The 17,535-nt window shown below is 40.1% G+C and overlaps 2 protein-coding genes across 2 annotated transcripts; both read right to left on the reverse strand.

Annotated features, from left to right (window-relative positions):
- Positions 1–6,716: 6,716 nt before the first annotated feature.
- On the reverse strand, positions 6,717–7,764 carry LOC139784539 (putative nuclease HARBI1). Its single transcript, XM_071723721.1, has 3 exons — positions 7,579–7,764; positions 7,351–7,486; positions 6,717–7,237 (listed from the first exon to the last, which is right to left on the reverse strand). Exons 1-3 carry the CDS (start codon positions 7,630–7,632, stop codon positions 6,717–6,719), a joined length of 711 nt encoding a protein of 236 aa, XP_071579822.1. The 5' UTR covers positions 7,633–7,764.
- Positions 7,765–7,981: 217 nt separating this feature from the next.
- Positions 7,982–9,227, reverse strand: LOC139784540 (uncharacterized). Its single transcript, XM_071723722.1, has 2 exons — positions 9,001–9,227; positions 7,982–8,861 (listed from the first exon to the last, which is right to left on the reverse strand). The coding sequence occupies exons 1-2, from the start codon at positions 9,225–9,227 to the stop codon at positions 7,982–7,984; spliced, it is 1,107 nt and encodes a 368-aa protein (XP_071579823.1).
- Between the last annotated feature and the right edge of the window lie 8,308 nt (positions 9,228–17,535).

A 17,535-nucleotide genomic window follows, 5' to 3' on the forward strand; every position in this document is an offset into this window, starting at 1 on the left:
CAACAGCTCCAGAGATACTTAGAGAACACCGAGGAACTTTGCAAATATGCCACTGGAGACGCCAAAAATAAATGCCAGATTGCTCTTCAGATCAATAAGAGAGAAAACGATAAAACAACACGCGCCATAGAACATTTACAAACAATCTACAAATCACCCGCATCTAAGCGAGGGTTAATCAATGCCATTGGAGAGATAAGCAAAACTCTATTTGGTACCATGGATGCTGAAGACGCAAAAACAATCAACGAGCAATTACAACTGCTTAATAATCAGCAAGAAACGCTACAGCACGCAGCAAAGAACCAGCTGAAGATCATCAACTCCACGCTAGGACATATGGAAAAATTGGAACATACGTTATCCCACAACGAAAATTTACTGGCAAACGTCACCAGAAAACTACACGACCAATTCATACACAGAGAAGAAATAGACGAACAATTAATACTGAGATAACCGCTATGATAGCCGACCTCACGACGGACATAAATGACATAACCGATTATCTAACATACGCAAAAAGTAACATCTTAATTACACGCGTACTTCCCATGGAAAACATAATCGCAGAATTAAAGGAAGCAACAGTACACCTAGCCAGAGGATTGAACTTTCCATTTAAAATTCAGGTCGGAAACTGGAACACTATACAGAAATACATAGACGTAAGCGCATACTACGACAAGGCAAACGTGTATACCTTCCTAGCGTTTCCCATAGTAGCATACCCGATATATGACATTATAAAAATTACTCCCATACCGATACACTACAACCATAATGTATTCACATTGCTAGAACCCTCACACGCGTTGTTAGGAATAAACCGGGAAAATCACAATTATCTAATATTAAAGGACAGCGAACTAAACAAATGTAAGCGTGAAATCACGACAGTTGTATGCGATAAAAATTTCCTTGTATACCGTATAACTGAGAATGCGCCAAGCGAAGTGCAACTTTTTATAGAAACGCCTAAATATAGAGAAAACCGTAGACAAACACCATATCCTTTCAAACGTAACGTTTTGGATAGCATTAACCGAACCGCAAACATGGCTATTTTCCACTCCAAAAAAATCAGAGATAACGATCCAATGTAACGAACTTCCCGAAAATAAAATTAAAATCGAAAAAACTGGAAAAATTACATTGCGCAAGAACTGTAAATTAACTACGCCTGACATATTTTTAGAAACAAACAACCGAATTTATATTAAACAGATACAAATGTATTTACCGGAATTTAATGCAACTAATACCTTAGAGGAAAGTATAATTTTGGACAACAGATTAGACTCTGAAAGAGAAATCAAGTTAGAACCAGTAATCAGAGATCCGTCAGAATTAATAAAGTTAAGTTTAAGCTTAGATGAAATCAAAAGGGAAGTGGAAAATAACCAGCCAAGCGCCTTTAGCGCCTTTACAAATAAGAATATTATATATTCTATAGGCTCCGCGACCGTAATCGTAACCGTAGTAAGCATCATAGTTATAATTATTTATGTAATAAAGAAAAAAAGGGAATAATTAAAAATGTAAAAGGGGAAACCATAGCATACATATTAGCATATAAGTAAACCAGATTGTAACCCCTCAAGAAAAAGAAAAAACAAAAATAAATAAATAACAAAAAACTTCGTAAACCTCAGTTTTTCTTTTTCCGAGGGGGAAGGGATGTTGTGAGCGCACAACGAATAATAGGTTAAGTATTGCACTTGACAACTCCGAGTTGCCTCCTATCGGTAACTTGACCCTAGCGACGAGGAACGCTGACGCGAAGACCTGCCCAAGTTTCGGGAATGACCAAATATGGTCATCCCGGACATTTGACCAGAGTGCCAAAAACGCTGACAACGAAGTCAGCAACACCGAGCGGATAAAGAGCCCGCCTTTCCGACGAGTGGCGGGCAGTCAGTCGTCAGCTAGTAACGATACGAGAAACGTGCGTCTTATACGAAAGTATTTTCTGTTACGCGAGTATCGGAATTAGCAAAGAGGAAACCGCATTAAACTTGTAAAAGGGAAATATATTTCACTCATTTATACATAGTGATTTATTTGTTCTCCGACCCAAAATCCTAAAAGAACCTTGTGCCGGCACATCCCATCCTTGAGGCACAACAATACATTAATAACTTTTATATGTACTTACCGATTACAATATAGCAAAACTGCAACCGTGTGTTTGCATTTTGCACTCATCCCTGCTTTGCAACTACATTTTGCGGATGATATTTTCCCTGGTTTTAATATCACTATGTTTATTTCGTGAGGTGCACCTTTAACATCTGACATTTGAAGGCAATATGCAGTAAAATGCCATTTGTCATCATCTTGAGAGGTTATCCCGCATGTTAATAAATGTCCAAAGCACAACAAAATTTTCTCCTTCCATGAAATTCCTTGATGAAGGGGTGCACTGTGCAAATGCACATATTTCTTCTATATTTAAGTACATATTTTTATCACACGCGTTTAAAAGGCACGATAAACCACCTCAGATCATATGTTTGCGTACAATTTTCAGGAATAGGCCAGCCCTCTTGGCCTTGTGACGTCACGACTACGTCACGACCACGCATTGACATCAAATTTTGACGAAAAGTCGGCCATCTTGGACCCGGCATCTTGATTTTTGCAAATGTGCATACGGCTTTTAAAAGTTTTCAGTTCGAGCTTCAAAATAAGCCCTTATACGAATTTATTTGTCGCTGAACATTTTGGCGGCAGCACTGAGCCGGTTGATTGATCAAAAATTTTGAGTTTATGGCCGCCATATTGACGTCGCCATCTTGATTTTTGCTAAGGCGCATATGGCTTTTTGTAGCTCTTTGTTCAAGCTTTAAATTGAGACCTCATACGTATTTTTTCGTCGCTTTAAATTTTGGCCGCAGCACTGATCCGGTTGACGTGGAACGTCCCATATATATATATATATATATATATATATATATACAGGGTGTCACTGAATGTTTGGTACTTTTCTCATATTTAGATAGAGCGAGCCAAACTGAGTCGAAAAGTCATGTACCATTTTGCAATTTTCGCGATAGTTGATAAGTTATTAATGATTAAAAATCGCCGTATTGGCCCGCCCACCGCCAAATCCAAGCGCGCGGTGAGATGCGGCCGCCCCGCGGTCGGCGCGCGGGCAGTTGTTTACTTCAAGCGGCGATGATGACACGGCGCGACGCACGAGCGGCGCGTAACGCCGGGCCCCCGTCCTGAGCGATGATAGTTTCTCGCCTTTTTTAAACAGAAATAAAATTTTCTAACATAGAAAAATGTTTTGTGCGTACGTATGTACATACGTGTGTACATGCATACACACAGGAACATATCAATTGTACTGCTTAAAAAAGCGATTACTCAATTTACTTTTTTTCTTTTAGTAAGTAACGGTTGTCTTTAAGAAAGAATATTTTCTTGATGATAGTCTTAAAATGTACAAATTTTAGAAAGAGTCTTTATCATGTACTCGAAAGAAGAATTTATACTTCTTCAAAGAACATAATAAAATTTTATCAAAGAAAAGTCAAAATAATAAATAAAGTAATATGAGGACCCTCGAGATTAAAATAGGAGAAGTCAAGGCTATGAGGGTCAGACGCAGATCACAGTGCGTAATATCAGAAATAACTGATTTATTCGTCGTTTTGATACATTACATCGATCCGTACGTTTCGGCTTAGTTTTGAGCCATCTTCAGCGGTAGTTACAGAAATTAAGTTACACGTTCTCCGTACCGTATGGTGAGTATACTGATTCAAAGTATCAGAAAAATAGACCAATTGATCCATATCTGTAAATTTGTTCAATTAATGTTGAGATATTAAAAAGATCCCTTAGGAAACTCACCATTCGGTCTGAAAAACGTGGAATACAGAGCCATGTACATAATGAATACTCTCTGCGAGAAGACTTGACGATCTTATCGACACGACACATGCACAGCAATGATATGAAAGGTCTTGCAAGAAGAGGCATGTCGTAGGTCAACACACCGGCGAGGATTATAACAAAGCACGATTTGACACCGTCTCAAAATGACACGGATTTTTTGCATCATGCATATGTCACGGTTTTGAGCAAATTGTAATCCATGCTCATGAACTTTGGTCGTTGGCAAATCGGGGTTTTACTATTGGTACATGTAATATTGTGACGGTGTCAAATCGTGCTTTGTTATAATCCTCGCCGGTGTGTTGACCTACGACATGCCTCTTCTTGCAAGACCTTTCATATCATTGTGTGTCGTGTCGACAAGATCGTCAAGTCTTCTCGCAGAGAGTATTCATTATGTAAATGGCTCTGTATTCCACGTTTTTCAGACCGAATGGTGAGTTTTCTAAGGGATCTTTTTAATATCTCAATATTAATTGAACAAATTTAAAGATATGGATCAATTGGTCAATGTTTCTGATACTTTGAATCAGTAAACTACTCACCATACGGTACGGAGAACGTGTAACTTAACTTCTGTAACTAACTACCGCTGAAGATGGCTCAAAGCTGAGCCGAAACGTACGGATCGATGTAATGTATCAAAACAACGAATAAATCAGTTATTTCTGATATTACGCACTGTGATCTGCGTCTGACCCTCATAGCCTTGACTTCTCCTATTTTAATCTCGAGGGTCCTCATATTACTTTATTTATTATTTTGACTTTTCTTTGATAAAATTTTATTATGTTCTTTGAAGGAGTATAAATTCTTCTTTCGAGTACATGATAAAGACTCTTTCTAAAATTTGTACATTTTAAGACTATCATCAAGAAAATATTCTTTCTTAAAGACAACCGTTACTTACTAAAAGAAAAAAGTAAATTGAGTAATCGCTTTTTTAAGCAGTACAATTGATATGTTCCTGTGTGTATGCATGTACACACGTATGTACATACGTACGCACAAAACATTTTTCTATGTTAGAAAATTTTATTTCTGTTTAAAAAAGGCGAGAAACTATCATCGCTCAGGATGGGGGCCCGGCGTTACGCGCCGCTCGTGCGTCGCGCCGTGTCATCATCGCCGCTTGTACTTAGTAAACAACTGCCAGCGCGCCGACCGCGGGGCGGCCGCATCTCACCGCGCGCTTAGATTTGGCGGTGGGCGGGCCAATACGGCGATTTTTAATCATTAATAACTCATCAACTATCGCGAAAATTGCAAAATGGTACATGACTTTTCGACTCAGTTTGGATCGCTCTATCTAAATATGAGAAAAGTACCAAACATTCAGTGACACCCTGTATATAGGAAAGTGCCCTATTATGAGATAGGATTCTAATATGAGATGGCGGGGTTTTTTCATGGTGGGATCAACAGATAGGGCTTATATAGGGCCTTTTAGCTTAACATATCTCATATTAGGATCCTGTCTCATAATAGGGCACTTTCCTCTATATATTTTACATATTTGTTAATCCAAAACATTTATTTCAATGCAAATGAATTTAGAACAAGATTTGCTACAATCCTGTAAGGCATCTCAAGAAGGTATATCTATATACAATATCTATATGTATAAATCTAAAAATATAATCTAACCTAATTTTTATACTTTTAATGTTATTATATATTTTAAAGAGTACATTACTTTAATTTTATTAACAGGATTACCGAAAAATTTTATTTGGACTCGTGAAGCTACTAAATATTTTTTAGGAAAGTATGCCGAAAGAAAACATGATTTTCGAAATCCGAAAATAAAGAAAAAGAATATATGGGAAGCAATTCAAAAAGATTTTGCGAGTAAAGGCTATAATGTTAATGTTGATGCATTAGATAGAAAAATGCGTAATATGAAGCATTTTTTTAAAACAATAAAAAATAATAATAAAAAGAGCACGACAGGACGTGGACGTATACAATGGGAATGGTTCGAATTAATGGATGATATTTTTCTAGAAAATCGTACTATTAATGTGGGCAATACAATATCATCGTTACCGTCATCTTCAAATAATTTACCTAAAACTTATTCAAATACGGAAATTGATTTAGATGTTTCTATTATGCCTTTGATAGAACAGCAAAATACGTTATTACCTGAAATTGAGAATACTGCAACTTTATCCACATTAATTACAAGTCAACAAACACCTTCCATTCCTAAAGTTCCATCCATTTCGAGACCCTCAACGTCTGATGAAAATGAACATTTACACAGGTTATTCTAAATTATTAATATATAAAAATAATTATTTTGCTATTTAATTTTATCTATGTACATAGTGTACTCATAATCACAATTATGTGTTTAAATTTGAATTTCTTTCATTACATGAAATCTTATTTCCTAAATCAAAATGATTTGGGCAATAATTATTTGTATAAAGATTTTATTCAACGTATACCATTTTGTTATAGTCTTTGTTCACAGTCCCCTGCTCAAAATAGAATTAACGAAAATAATAATAAGAAGCAACAAGCTCAAAGATCGAAACAATTGTACGACTTAAGGAAAAATCAGATAGAATGTGAAAAGACAAGAATTCAAGTGATAAAAGACTTCACTGCTGCTCTTAAAGAAAATAATAACATCCAAACAAAAAGAAACGAATTACTTGAAACTTTAATAGAATTAAAGAGACAAAAATGAAGAAATAGTATGGAATACGAATGGAATAACGCATTTATTCACATATGTACTTATTCATAAGGAAATAAATATATAATATATACGCAATAAACATTTTAATATTTATTTATAATTGAGCTACAATATATCTACGCTTTTCTGCAGCCTCTACTACTTCTTGTTCTTCTTCATCTTCTTCTATTTCATGTAAATTTTGCTCTTCTAAATAATCTTCATCATCTATATTTAAGTTATCATCCTTTATTATAAAATTATGTAGTGTACACGCCGCAGCAATCATTTTGTTCCCCAGATCAAAATCTGAGATGTCTAGATATTTGAGTCTTCTAAACTTTCCTTTTAACAAACCAAAGGATCTTTCAATAATTGAACGAATACAATTTAATTTCATATTATATCGAGTTTGCGGGACTGTCAGATGGCCGTTGTCCTTATACGGTGTCATTAGATTCACCATCAATGGATATGCTGAATCACCTATTAAATGTAGTTGTCGTGATATAAAATTTATTCTTGCATTCGATATGTGCTCAAATAGTGGACTTTGCCTGAAAACTCTTGCGTCGTGCATTCGATCTGGCATTCCAATGAAGCAATCAATAAATTTCCCTCTGTGATTGGATACTCCTGAAAATATTGAAATAAGTGTATAAAGTATCAGAATTCAATATATTGGTTTACAACAATACTATTACAAGTACAGTATAATTTAATTTAATTTTTTTAATATTTTCCTTTACCTTGTAATATAATGGAATGAAACCCTTTGCGATTATAATAATCATGTGAATTCCTTATCGGTTGTTTGCATGGAATATGGCAACCATCAATTGCACCTATAACCCCTTGAAAACCGCGTGAACGCATCTCAAAAATCTGAAATTAATCCATATCTAAATATATTAAATAAAACAAGAAATTTTAATAACATCTTTTCAATAAATAAAGCTTGTCTTAAAAAATCATACATTGCAGGATACTTCACATTCATTAGCATTTGGCCATTTGACGTAGAGAAGCATTATATTTGACAAAATGGTTATAACACTTTTGAAAATGTTATGACCACTAGATTTTGCCAAGCCAAATCTGTCGCTCGTAGCTAAAAAACTTTTTTGTTTGGCCAAAATCCATATTGTGTATAGAAGTTTTTTTGGTACACTTACGTCTATGTACTCTTCTGGGTTTAGTAATGGTGCCACTACATTTAGTAATGCCTTAAATAGTTGAAATAAAATTATAATTAATTTAATAAATTATAGTTATTCAATATGTAGTAGTAGTAGTAGTAGAATAGTGGGTGGTTCCACTGGGGCCCCCGACGGCACCTAGATCTTACTGATCCTTTGTGCCTCCCCACTCTTTTTCCTGCTAGGTTTCTAAGGTCAGTCTTGAGCCTTGTACCAGGTTTATTAGATCTATAACCCTAGCACTTTCCAGATCCTGGGGACTTAGGTACACTCGTCCCCAAGTTATATATTTTTTGCATACAAGTGCCGGACAATGGCATAGTATATGCACGTTGTCTTCTTTCTCGTCCCTACATAAGCGGCACTCTTTTTGTTCCGCGAGTCCGAGATTGAATAAATGGGCTCTGAGTAAGGCGGAGTGACCAGTGAGCAGCCCCACCGCCATTCTCAGTTTTTGTTTAGTCAGCTCCAGTAATTCTTTAGCTCTTCCTGGTTTGCTGTTTTTCATCAAAGTCTTGGCCTGGCGGCAGGTTTCTAATTTCTCCCACCTGGACAAGTGCTCTCTTTTCAGGCAGCTTTTGATGATTTCTTTTCCTACTGCGAAGGGTATTACCGCTACCTGGTCAGATGGTGCTTCGTTTGCTCCCTTCTTAGCCAGTGAGTCCGCGGTTTCGTTTCCGGGTATTCCTTGATGCCCAGGTACCCATACCAAGGTGACTTTATTTAGTCCACTTAGTCTCTCTAGCGCCAGCATGCAATCCCAAACCAACGCTGATTCGGTGGTTGTTTTTGCTAGCGCTAGTATAGCTGCCCTGCTGTCTGAGCAGATATTTATCTTCCTTCCCCTCGTGTTGTTACTAAGGAGGTGTTCCGTGCACCTCAGGATGGCCAATATCTCAGCAGTAAATACTGTTGAGTGGCTTCCCACAGGAATACTCTCCCTGTGGTCATCCTTCGGCCCATAAAATCCTGCTCCAAAGCAGTTGTTGATGCCCGACCCGTCGGTGAACCATAGATCCACATTGGGATCCCTGACTCTCTTCGGGTCCGTCCATTCTTTTCTGGTTGGTATTCGTATCGTAAAACGTTTTACCAACTGGTATTTCCTTAGAATTCTATCCTGTTTTAGAGTGAAAGGGTTTTTCTGGAGTAGGTCGAGCCTTGTGTTTCCCAGGCCTGTATTTCTCCATTCTCCCTGACACTTTAGTCTGTATGCTGTGTTCCTGGCTGCATGTTCCAGCCAGTTCCAGTGGAGGTATACAGAGTGCAATTTCTAGCGCCTCCGTGGGTGTGGTCTTCATAGCCCCTACTGCAGCCCTTAGGTAACTCCCTTGTAGGCTTTTCAGCAGGTTCTTTGCCTCCACTTTCCTCGCCCTGGGCCACCAGATCACAGGCCAGATAGCACAGAATATCCTATGGACGTCCATTTTATGTCCATTTTACGTCCGGACGTCCATGGACATAAAATGGATGTCCATAGGATATCCGATTTTGGACATCCGTAAGTAACCCATATTTGGACGTCCACAGGATGTCTGGTAGTGGACCTCAATGTTTCGCGCGCATTTGTCGTCTTTTGTCTCTTGACTCGGCCTCTACGCGCTGCTCAGTCTCATCGAAAAGGCGGTAACCGCTTCGTCCTTCTTCACTTCACGTTTTGTCGAATATAGATTCGAGTTATAAGTTTAACATTTACTCGCAGTAAAACTGTAAGTATCCTAATATTAAAAGTTGTATATTAATTATATGTGAAAATAATGGCTTTGATATGAAAAAAAATCGGTCGGTTATAAATACGCAGAATTATAGGTTATATTTACAACGCAGATACAATCCGGTGTAGTAAAGTATATATACATATATACTTATATTTTCTCATCGATCTATGTATTTAGATCAATGCAATAGACTCTCTGCCTACTACGCGTCACTTCGTCTCATCGGTCTCATCGAAGAGCCGGAGCTGGAGCCGGCAACCGCCTTGTCCTTCTTCGTTTCGCGTTTCGTCGCAGTAAAACTGTAAGTATCCTAATATTAAAGTTGTATATTATATTATATGTGAAAATAATAGCTTTGATATGAAAAAAAAAATCGGCCGGTTATAAATACGCAGAATTATAGGTTATATTTACAACGCAGATATAATCCGTTGCAGTAAAGTAGGGGAGACCGGGGCTAAAACGTCTACGGGGTAAATACGTCTAATCAAATATCTCGGAACCTGTATATTGTGCGAACTCGCTATTAACATTGTAAACGCTGCTTATAGTACCTATGTGACCAACGGAGTTTCGGCAGGTTACCTGCCGTGTTATGATTTTTACGAGGGCAAACGTGTTTTCGGAAGGTGAAAGTTACATTTTCTGCGCGTGGAAATTTTGTAATATCTGCAATAATATTTGCTCTCCAAATCTCGAGGTACGTGATTATAAAAAGTAATGCATGCTGAACACGAATCCAGTGTAGTTTTTTCATTATCGTTGATGTCTAATATTTCGTGGGCGATCAAACCTGAAACTTGTGTTTGGGGTTAATCCGTCAGTAAGCAGTCCGGGTGCATTTCCAAGGCATTTCCGGGCATTTCCAGGCTCACTGCATATGGAATATGGATGAGACGGGAATTACAACCGTTCAGACACCGAATAGAGTCATCGGACGTCGAGGAGTAAAACAAGTCGGGCGAGTGACTTCTGCGGAAAGAGGAACCCTCGTAACTATTTTTTAATAATGTTTCGCATAAAAATTTTAAATAAATTTTTATATTTTTCTCTTAAAAAACAATTATTAAAATGTATCCTATTATTTTTTAGGATTAGATGTACGTATATGTATCGAAAATGCAGTGCAGATTGTTATACCCCGGCATTTTTAAGATTTCAATTTTTCCACCGTTGTCGTTTTTGCTCTATACCGGTTAAACAAAGCGACATAGACAAAAATTTCCTATATAAATTTTGTAGCCAAAGGTTCACTCTTTACAGTGGTAAACCACATTTAACTACAATTATTTATTTTGTTGTTAAAAATCGGCACCGAAAAAAAACGGACTGTTTAGCCCCGGTCTCCCCTATACATATATACTTATATTTTCTTATCGATCTTTTGTCTGTATGTATTTAGATCAATGCAATAGACTCTCTGCTTCCTCTACGCGCCACTTCGTCTCATCGGTCTCATCGAAGAGCCGGCTGGAGCCGGCAACCGCCTTGTCCTCCTTCGTTTCGCGTTTCGTCGAATATACAATTGTAAGTTTAACATTTATTACTTGCAATAAAACGGTTATAAGCAGCCTTTATTAAAATTTTATATACGTGAATAATATATGGTTTTAAGTATGATAAAGAAAATTGGTCCGTAAGTGTTCCAGACTGCAAGTTGTAATTCATCACCAAATAATATTGTATTTGTAAAAATATTGTATTTTCTATTCTAGGCTGTGAAAAACAAAGTGAACGTGACTGGATTACGATTGAAGTCGGCTTATACAGCTCTGTTATATAAGAAGATTATGAGGCTAAATAGACTCGGCAATAAAAGTACAGGAGAAGTAATCAATTTATTTTGCAACGACAGTCAAAGGCTCTTTGATGTGATCATTTATGGGCCGATGATTATCAGCGGACCTATAGTTATAAGTTGCGGTATAATTTATGTATTGTGGTTATTCAGTCCCATCGCTCTGGTAGGAATGGTGGCTTTTCTCTCGTTTTAAGCTGGCCACACACACTTTTTCGTAGCAGTAACAGTAGGATTTCGACCAATCGCGTTACTCGATTGGTCGAAATCCTACTGTTACTGTTACGAAAAAGTGTGTGTCCGGGCCCTTATCCATGTCAGTACTTCATCTCTTGCGCGACTGGCTACTTTCGTTCGAAGTCGGTAAATATTACGGACGCTCGAGTACGACTCAAAAGTGAGGTCTTGGAATGCATAAAGTTGATTAAAATGTATTCCTGGGAGAACTATTTTTGCCAGAAACTTCTCGCCATACGCAAGAAGGAGGAACGATGGCTTCATAAGACTGCTTATTTTCAAAGTCTTAGCATTTCTCTAACGCCTGCTATACCTGTGATATCCGCGATCATCACGTTTCTAGCACACCGTGCCGTGTTTGAAAATTTTTGTGGAAACTTTCAGATGTTTTATTCAACAACATTAGACATGTATACAAAGTCTAAAAGCGCTCTTCCCATTAGTAACCTGCTTACTTTGCGTCAGCCAGAAAACATTTTTTCTACAAAATTGGCATTACTTTTAAGCTATGGTCTATCCCATTTGAAAAATCGCGATCCAAAGATGTGTCGAGTATAATAGACTGTTTATATAGTTACCAAAGCTTATTATGTAGCATCCAAATAATAAAATATTGGTTAACATCAAAAGATCATATTTTTTTATGAATTATTGTATATTTAACACTTAGCGATAAAAAACACAATTATATGATTTTTGTTTACAGTCATTTATTATCTGTATTTTATAAAAAATATTTTTTGTAATAACCTAGGATTTCTAGGAATATAATTCCAGCAAAAAATATTTTTTATAAAATACAGATAAATGACTAAACAAAAATCAAATAATTATGTTTTTTAAATACTTTTAATTAAAAACGAAAAACAGAACTTGAATCGCCAGTGAACAATTAACAATTAGCAAAGGTATTATGATCGACCCAACTGGCAAATTTTATTGATCAAAAACGCTACGTTTCGACCACAGATTTCGGTCCTTTTCAAGCGTATAGAAACCACTCACAAATATTAATTAATAATTAATAAATTAATAATCAATTAAATTTGCCAGTTGGATCGATCATAATATGTTTGCTAACTTTTAATTAAAATTTACAATTAAAAAAGATGTCCAAAATAGGTCCAAAAGCAATCCATTATAGGTCCAAAATTGGGTACGTTTTGGACATTTTGCGGACGTACAAAGTTGTGACAAATGGACGTCCATGGGACGTACATATTTGGACATTCTGCGGACGTACAAAATAGTGCAAAATGGACGTCCATGGGACGTACATAGAACGTCCGACGGACCTTATTTGGACTTTGTTTGGACGTCCAAATGTCCAAAAGCGGATGTCCACTGAACATACATTGGACGTCCTTGTGCTATCTGGGAGACGCATAGAGCAGCCTCGGCAACAGCACCGCCTTGTATAGCCATAATGCTATACTAGCTTTGATGCCCCAAGACTTGCTCATAGCTCTTCTACACATCCACATGCACGAGTAGAATTTCTTCCTGCTTTCTGCAAGGTGTATTTTCCAGCTAAGTTTGGTGTCTATAAACAGGCCCAAATACTTAACTGATGTTGTGAACGGGATAACCTTTCTCCAGGGTTTAAAAGGCTCAATAGGTTCTGGTTTGTATTTCCTGGTGAAGATCATTATATTGGTTTTTGATGGGTTAACCATCAGACCTTTGGCCTCGCACCACTTTTGTACGATTTTTAAAGCATCGTTCATTCGATCCCTTAAAATATTTAGAAAGGATCCTGTGATCACTATGGCTATGTCGTCTGCATACCCATAGGTCAGGAAACCTTTTCTTTGTAGTTTCATCAGAAGGTCATTGACTACGAGGCACCACAGCAAGGGAGATAGAACCCCTCCTTGCGGGCACCCTTTGCCCGGTTTGCCACTAATGATAGTGTTGTTGTGCGTGACCGTTAGATTCCTCCCCGCCAGCAAACTCATTACCCAATCCACTAGCGGTTCCGGGACCCCGTGTCTGATCAGCGCTTCCCTGATGGCTGTGTTCGAGGTGCTATCAAAAGCCCCTTCTATGTCCAAGAAGGTTCCAATAGCATATCCTTTCGCCTCTAGCTGTGTCTCTATCCTGCCCGTCAGGTGGTGTAGGGCGGTCTCCGTGGACCTGCCCTCCCTGTAGGCATATTGAGCACTAGCCAGAGGATGGTCTGCTAGTGGTCCGTCCTTGAGAAACCTATCAATCAGTCTCTCCAGGGTCTTTAGTAGGAAAGATGTTAAGCTGATAGGTCTGTAATCCTTAGCCTTGGTGTGTCCATTTCTTCCGGGCTTGGGAATAAATACCACTTTAGTGGCTCTCCATGTTTGGGGGACATGTCTTAGAGCAATGCTTGCCCTAAAGATTTTGGTCAATGGGCCTATCATTTCTCCCAGTCCCTCCTGTAAAAGTATGGGGTGTATGCCGTCCGGTCCCGGTGCCTTATAAGGCTCAAAGGAGCGAACTGCCCACTCCACTGCTTGTGGATAAACCACCTTTGCCGCCAACGCCCATGCCCTGGGCTTATAAGTAGCCCTAGGTTGTTGTTGGTTTTCCATGGCTGAGGAGGACTTCCGAAACCCCGGAAAGTGGACTTCCATGAGATGATTCAGAGTCTCCTCAGTTGTTTCGGTGAATTCCCCACTAGGGAGCTTAAGGCAGCTCCACTGTGGGTTACTCTCTTTGCAGAGGATTTTGCAGAGTCTGGACGCTTCTGGAGCACTCTCGATACCCTCGCAAAAGTTCCTCCACCCCATCTTTCTCGCCTTAACTATCGCTTTTTTGTAAGTACGCTGAGCGTTCCTGTACTTTTCCCAGTCTCCCAGCGTATTTACATTTTTGGCCCTATTGAATAGTCTTCTTGCCTCAGCCCTGAGTCCCGATAGCTTCCCATTCCACCACGAGATCCTGGTCAAAGCATTCCTCAATTCCAAAGGGCAGTTTATTTCAAAGGATTCCCTGATTGCATCACTCATAAAGTCTGACGCTGCCTCTAGGTCCTTCCTTGTGTGGAATCTGGTCGGTGCCTTTTTTAGCCGACTAGTTAAGTCAGCCCTAAAGCCCTCCCAGTTTGTTTTCCTGGGGTTTCTCCCCCATTGTTCCTCTTTTCGCACTCTCACAAGGTCGAATCGAATCTGTCTGTGGTCGGACCCTGAAGGTTTATTCGAGACCCTCCATCTCGCCACCAGATCCATCACGCCCCTTGTGCATAGTGTGATATCTATCACTTCCTGTCTTCTAGAGTCCAGGAAGATGGGTTCTGTTCCTCTGTTTAGGATTTGTAAGTCGGTGTTCATGACAAAGTTAAGTAGGCTTTCCCCTCTTGAGTTTATATCGGTGCTCCCCCACACCAGATGATGTGAGTTCGCATCGCACCCCAAGAGTAGCTCTAGCCCTCTTTCCTTTGCATAGGCCACTAACTCTATCATGTTTCTCTGGGGAGGCAGTTCTTCTGAATCGTAGGGCATGTAAACAGACCCCACTATCAGATCCCTGACCCCCCCGTCGTCCATTTTGAGTTTCAGTTTTACAGCGACCAAGTCGCCGTCACTGAATTGTGGTAATAGACAAGCGTTTAGTCCTTTTGTCACAATGCAGGCCCTTGGTCGTTCTGTATTGTCGGCTTTAAATAGCCTACCACAACCACCCAGGCCCCTAATGTGTCCCTTAATGAGCCACGGTTCCTGGATGAGGAATAAGTGCTTTGTGTGCATTTCAGCTGCGCACCTGGCTAGTACCGCCGAGGCGTTTTTGCTGTGATGCAAGTTAATTTGAATGAAGGGGACATTCGAGTCTGTCATTTTTAGGCAGACCCGTCTTGTCCCCCTTCTTACTTGAGGCCCCTCCGCGATCACCCCCAGGCAACTTAACCGTCGCCTGGCCGAGTCCGCAGAAGGGTTTGAAGTTGAGCGCTTGAAGAGCTCTCAACGCTCCCTCCCCTATAAGAGCAGCAAAGTGGGTGCTCGTGGCATCCCTGCTCTCACTGCCCCTCGCGACCACCCAGTCCGCGGCTTGGAGACCCTCGTTTTGCCTGTCAAGTAGCTCTATCGCTTCCTTGGCAGGCATCTTAGGGTCCTCTACATGCACTACCACTCGATGTCGCCTAGGCAATTCATCGAGCCGCATTGCACGCAGCCGGACCCCGTTTAAAACTATTACCGAAGTTAGGCTTCGAAGCCACCCTTCGGTTTCTACATCGGTGCAGTTAAAAATAACTGCACCGTCCCTATCTGCGGTGCCCTTGAAGGTGGGAGCTTTAGTACCCCTCGCAATGCTGAGGATACTTTCCCTCACCTTTTCCTTCAAGAGAGCCGCCTCTTTGTCGTCCAGCTTTCGTTCGGGGTATTCCATGGGTACCATGGCCACCCTTACTAGGCCGGATGTTGTCTGGGCAAAAGTCTGATCAACAGCGATCTTAGGCCTTTTTTCCAGCTGTGCAGTGCTGGGACTGAGTGTGCTCTGTTCCGATCTGAGTCGTTTGCACGACCCAGCGGATGCTCGCTCCCCCGTCCCTTGCATTGCTGCAGAAGCAGAGTTCAGTTCTGTAGCGGGCTTTTCAGCGCCGCTGCTCCCCTCCATCTGCTTCTGCTTTCTGTAGCGACGACGTGCCGCTCCACTATATCTTTTCCGGCTTTTACCAGCTTGTGGTTGGGCCTTATTCGGCTCCTCCCCCAAGCTGCCCGGTCTAGCTTTCTCTGGTCGCTCGTCACCTAAGGTGGCCACACCCTGGAGGACTTCCTCATACTCATTGTTTTTTAAATTTTCCATTTCTAATCCCACGAGTACCGCGGTCGCGCGATATCACCCGGGCAGAGCCGCGAATGCCCGGGGCTTGGCTTCCCCGAAGGGGTTACTCCCGGAGGTCGCCCGGTTTCCGGGAGGCACCGTTAGTGACGCAGCACCCCCTGCGCCACGCAGCCATCAGCACGGTTGCTCACACCTTGGCTTGGGGGGTTTCTTTTGGTCGGGCGCGCCCGGCTACACCCCTGAGCGGGTGATCCCCGTGCGCGCCCTTAAGCCCCCCCACCCGCCTCAGAGCGGCCACCCGCAGCCCCCGAGATCACCGGGTCCGACGAGCGGTCCCGTCGTCCCCGGGCCCCGCGAACCACGCGCACCCACCCCGAGGCTTCGGCAAGGTAGGAACCCATCGGGGGAGTAGTTATTCAATATAATTGTAACATATAATTTTATATAATTACCTCAAATGTAATTCGCGACATACGAAAATGTTCGACAAATTGAATGTCTGTATACCTCGGAATTACACCTTCAAAATAATTTTCATTTTTCGGTCTTTCATTGCGTCTGATTATTTCATTATCTGGTAAAGGATCAATCAGATTATTTATAATAAAGTTAAATATGTCATTATTAATTCCGTCGCAAGTAGTATCGCATCCATATTTATTATTATTATTATTATTTTCTAGATATTTAACCTTTTGACAGTCACGAAGCAAACTAGTGGTCTATAAAGGTTGACGACACGTTACCAAGTTACTCAAAGAAAAAAAATAATGCGATACCTTCATACCGTTGCTTCATACCGTGACTGTCAAAAGGTTAAATATCTAGAAAAAAAATATATATATATGTATATATGTAATTTATACATACCATTTTGTAACTTCCTGTGCGTTTCCACTGTATCTGTGACGTTATAAATAATATTTTTATATGTATATTTATAATCATACAGTCTCCGTGATGTTGATACACTAGAGGCCATTTTACTGTTAACGTTTTGCTTTAGAAACAGCGTACTTTTATTTCGCTGAAAACCATGGCGACCGCTGAGTGAACCAGAGTGAACGTGTTGAGACTTTGAGTGCGCTTAGAATCGTTCAGCAGAGAATCATAAAACGGTTGCAAACTGTTGCGTTTTGCTGAACGCAGTTATGGCGTTAACTATACTAAGGCTGCGTTCGGGGAGCGCGCTATTAGCGCTATTTGCTTATTCTATCCTTGTTCTACACT

Source organism: Temnothorax nylanderi, unplaced genomic scaffold, assembly GCF_030848795.1.
Source record: "Temnothorax nylanderi isolate EJ_2023f unplaced genomic scaffold, tnyl_v1.0 TNYL_tig0641_pilon, whole genome shotgun sequence".
Lineage (NCBI taxonomy): Eukaryota > Metazoa > Arthropoda > Insecta > Hymenoptera > Formicidae > Temnothorax > Temnothorax nylanderi.

Bases quoted from the DNA above. Each gene is read 5' to 3' on its own strand.
- LOC139784539 (XM_071723721.1), bottom strand. From the start codon at position 7,632: ATGCTTCTCTACGTCAAATGGCCAAATGCTAATGAATGTGAAGTATCC. The intron at 7,487-7,578 runs GTATGATTTTTT...GATTAATTTCAG, and splicing joins AATGTGAAGTATCCTGCAAT to ATTTTTGAGATGCGTTCACG. The intron at 7,238-7,350 runs GTAAAGGAAAAT...CAATATTTTCAG, and splicing joins TCATTCCATTATATTACAAG to GAGTATCCAATCACAGAGGG.
- LOC139784540 (XM_071723722.1), bottom strand. From the start codon at position 9,227: ATGGACGTCCATAGGATATTCTGTGCTATCTGGCCTGTGATCTGGTGG. The intron at 8,862-9,000 runs GTCAGGGAGAAT...AATACCAACCAG, and splicing joins CACAGCATACAGACTAAAGT to AAAAGAATGGACGGACCCGA.